The sequence below is a fragment of the Cyprinodon variegatus genome, unplaced genomic scaffold (assembly GCF_000732505.1).
Source record: "Cyprinodon variegatus isolate N-32 unplaced genomic scaffold, C_variegatus-1.0 Scaffold653, whole genome shotgun sequence".
NCBI lineage: Eukaryota > Metazoa > Chordata > Actinopteri > Cyprinodontiformes > Cyprinodontidae > Cyprinodon > Cyprinodon variegatus.
This window is the reverse complement of record NW_015151106.1, coordinates 474,810-476,641: the sequence shown is the minus strand read 5'-3', so window position 1 is coordinate 476,641 and position 1,832 is coordinate 474,810. Positions and strand designations below refer to the sequence as shown.

The following is a 1,832-nucleotide window of genomic DNA, read 5'->3' as shown; positions in this document are numbered from 1 at the left end:
CTACCAGAAATAAAACCATGTGAAAGTGACAAGCAGGCATGTTTGGAAAACAGACGGATGTGACTTTAAAAGCGTTTTAACAGGCAGCCATCTTTTCTCCAGTGTTTACAGAAGAGACTGTACGGTCCCATCTGGCGCTCCAGGTTCGGTCCCTTCGACATGGTCAACGTAGCGTCTCCAGAGCTCATAGCTCAGGTGATCCAGCAGGAAGGCCGCTACCCGATCCGAATCGAACTGCCTCACTGGAAGGAGTACCGGGACCTGAGGGGACAGGCGTACGGCCTGCATGTGGAGTGAGTTTGGAGCATTTAGGTCGATCCAGGGTGTCGATTCTTAGACGTCCAGGACGCCACAGTCATTGATAGATAGATGACAGAAGATGTTTCACCTCTGATCCGAAAGACTGATTCAGTTCTTCATCTCTGGTTTAATTCTCCTAAACAACATTAAGATTTAAAAATAAGTGGATGTGTATCTTTAGAATCCCTTTAACCTTTTTAGATGTGGTTTCCTGATCCATCTGGTGTTTATTTGAACTTCTCCTAACCGTCTGATCCAGAGAAACTCCAACAGTTTCCTGTGAATGTGCAGGACAGGGCCAGAGTGGTACCGGATCCGCAGCGTCCTGAACCCCAAGATGCTGAAGCTGCAGGAGGTTTCGGCCTACGCCCCCGTCATCCACCAGGTGGTGGGAGACCTGCTGGGACGGGTGGAGCTTCTTCGCAGTCGCAGTCCAGACCGGGCCACAGTTCGTAATCTGGCAGCTGAGCTCTACAAGTTTGGCTTTGAAGGTGGGAGTTGCTGCAGGTCCAGACTTGTAGATGATGAAGGCGGAGCAGGTTGTGACTCCTCCACCCTGCAGGTATTTCTGCTGTCCTGTTTGAGACCAGGCTGGGCTGCCTGCAGGAGGAGATCCCCGAAGACACACTGCGCTTCATAGCTGCTGTCAACAACATGCTGACGCTGTCTGACATTGTTATCCTGATGCCACGCTGGAGCCGCAGCATCCTCCCCTTCTGGAAGCGCTTCGTCCAGGCCTGGGACGACCTTTACGATGTAGGTATGTCACTGCACAAATGGAAGAGTCCTTTAGGTTGGTCTCAGTAACGCCGTCCTCGGCTCTGCAGCTCAGAAACTGGTGGACAGAAGAACGGCTGAACTGAAAGCCCAGATGTGCAGCGGGGAGCCTGCAGAGGGCATGTACCTGACATACCTGCTGTCATCCGACAAGCTGAGCCGAGCTGAAATCTACATCAGTGTGACGGAGCTGATGCTGGGAGGGGTCGACACGGTGAGGAAGCCACATTCCTACTTTCTTTGTTAGCATTTTGCTTTAAGGTGTGAAGCAAAGGCAGAGGAAGAAATGAAACCCAAGGTCCTCTTCAGTTTTTTCTTTATGAGGAAGGATGCGCTCTGAGCAGTCTGATTCTTATCCCATATTGTTGGTGCAACACTTACCTAGAACACCAACCTACCTCTCTTCTGTTCTGATGTAGAGGTTCTGTTGCTCTATGAAAACAACCAGGAAAGCTGTTGAAATGGCCTCTTTTTTTAAATAATGACTTAGAAAACATTTATGGTCAGTTTGTATACACAGTTTACACCAAGCGAAATTTCGTTTTGTACAGCTCTCACGACATTTCCGTTTCTTAAAGTGCAGCGGTTATCAGATGTAAACATTGCGGGACAAAAAACATGGTCCAAAAAAATGCATTGATATGGAAGTTCAGAGCATTAACTATATATGATGCAATTATGCAGTGTTTTTGTTTGGTGATATCAGAGTGATGCAGAGTCTGTGACATGATTTAGAGTTTTTTTCAACATTTTTC

General features: G+C 48.0%; 1 protein-coding gene across 1 annotated transcript in view; it reads left to right on the top strand.

The window, feature by feature from the left end:
- The window catches only part of LOC107096820 (sterol 26-hydroxylase, mitochondrial-like), an 11,080-nt gene that overhangs the window by 2,033 nt on the left and 7,215 nt on the right, over nt 1-1,832 (top strand). Inside the window, exons 2-5 of the mRNA XM_015393687.1 lie at nt 103-293; nt 592-791; nt 863-1,060; nt 1,128-1,291. Of these exons, the coding sequence (XP_015249173.1) occupies nt 103-293; nt 592-791; nt 863-1,060; nt 1,128-1,291 (753 nt within the window). The remainder of the gene's footprint in view (nt 1-102; nt 294-591; nt 792-862; nt 1,061-1,127; nt 1,292-1,832) is intronic.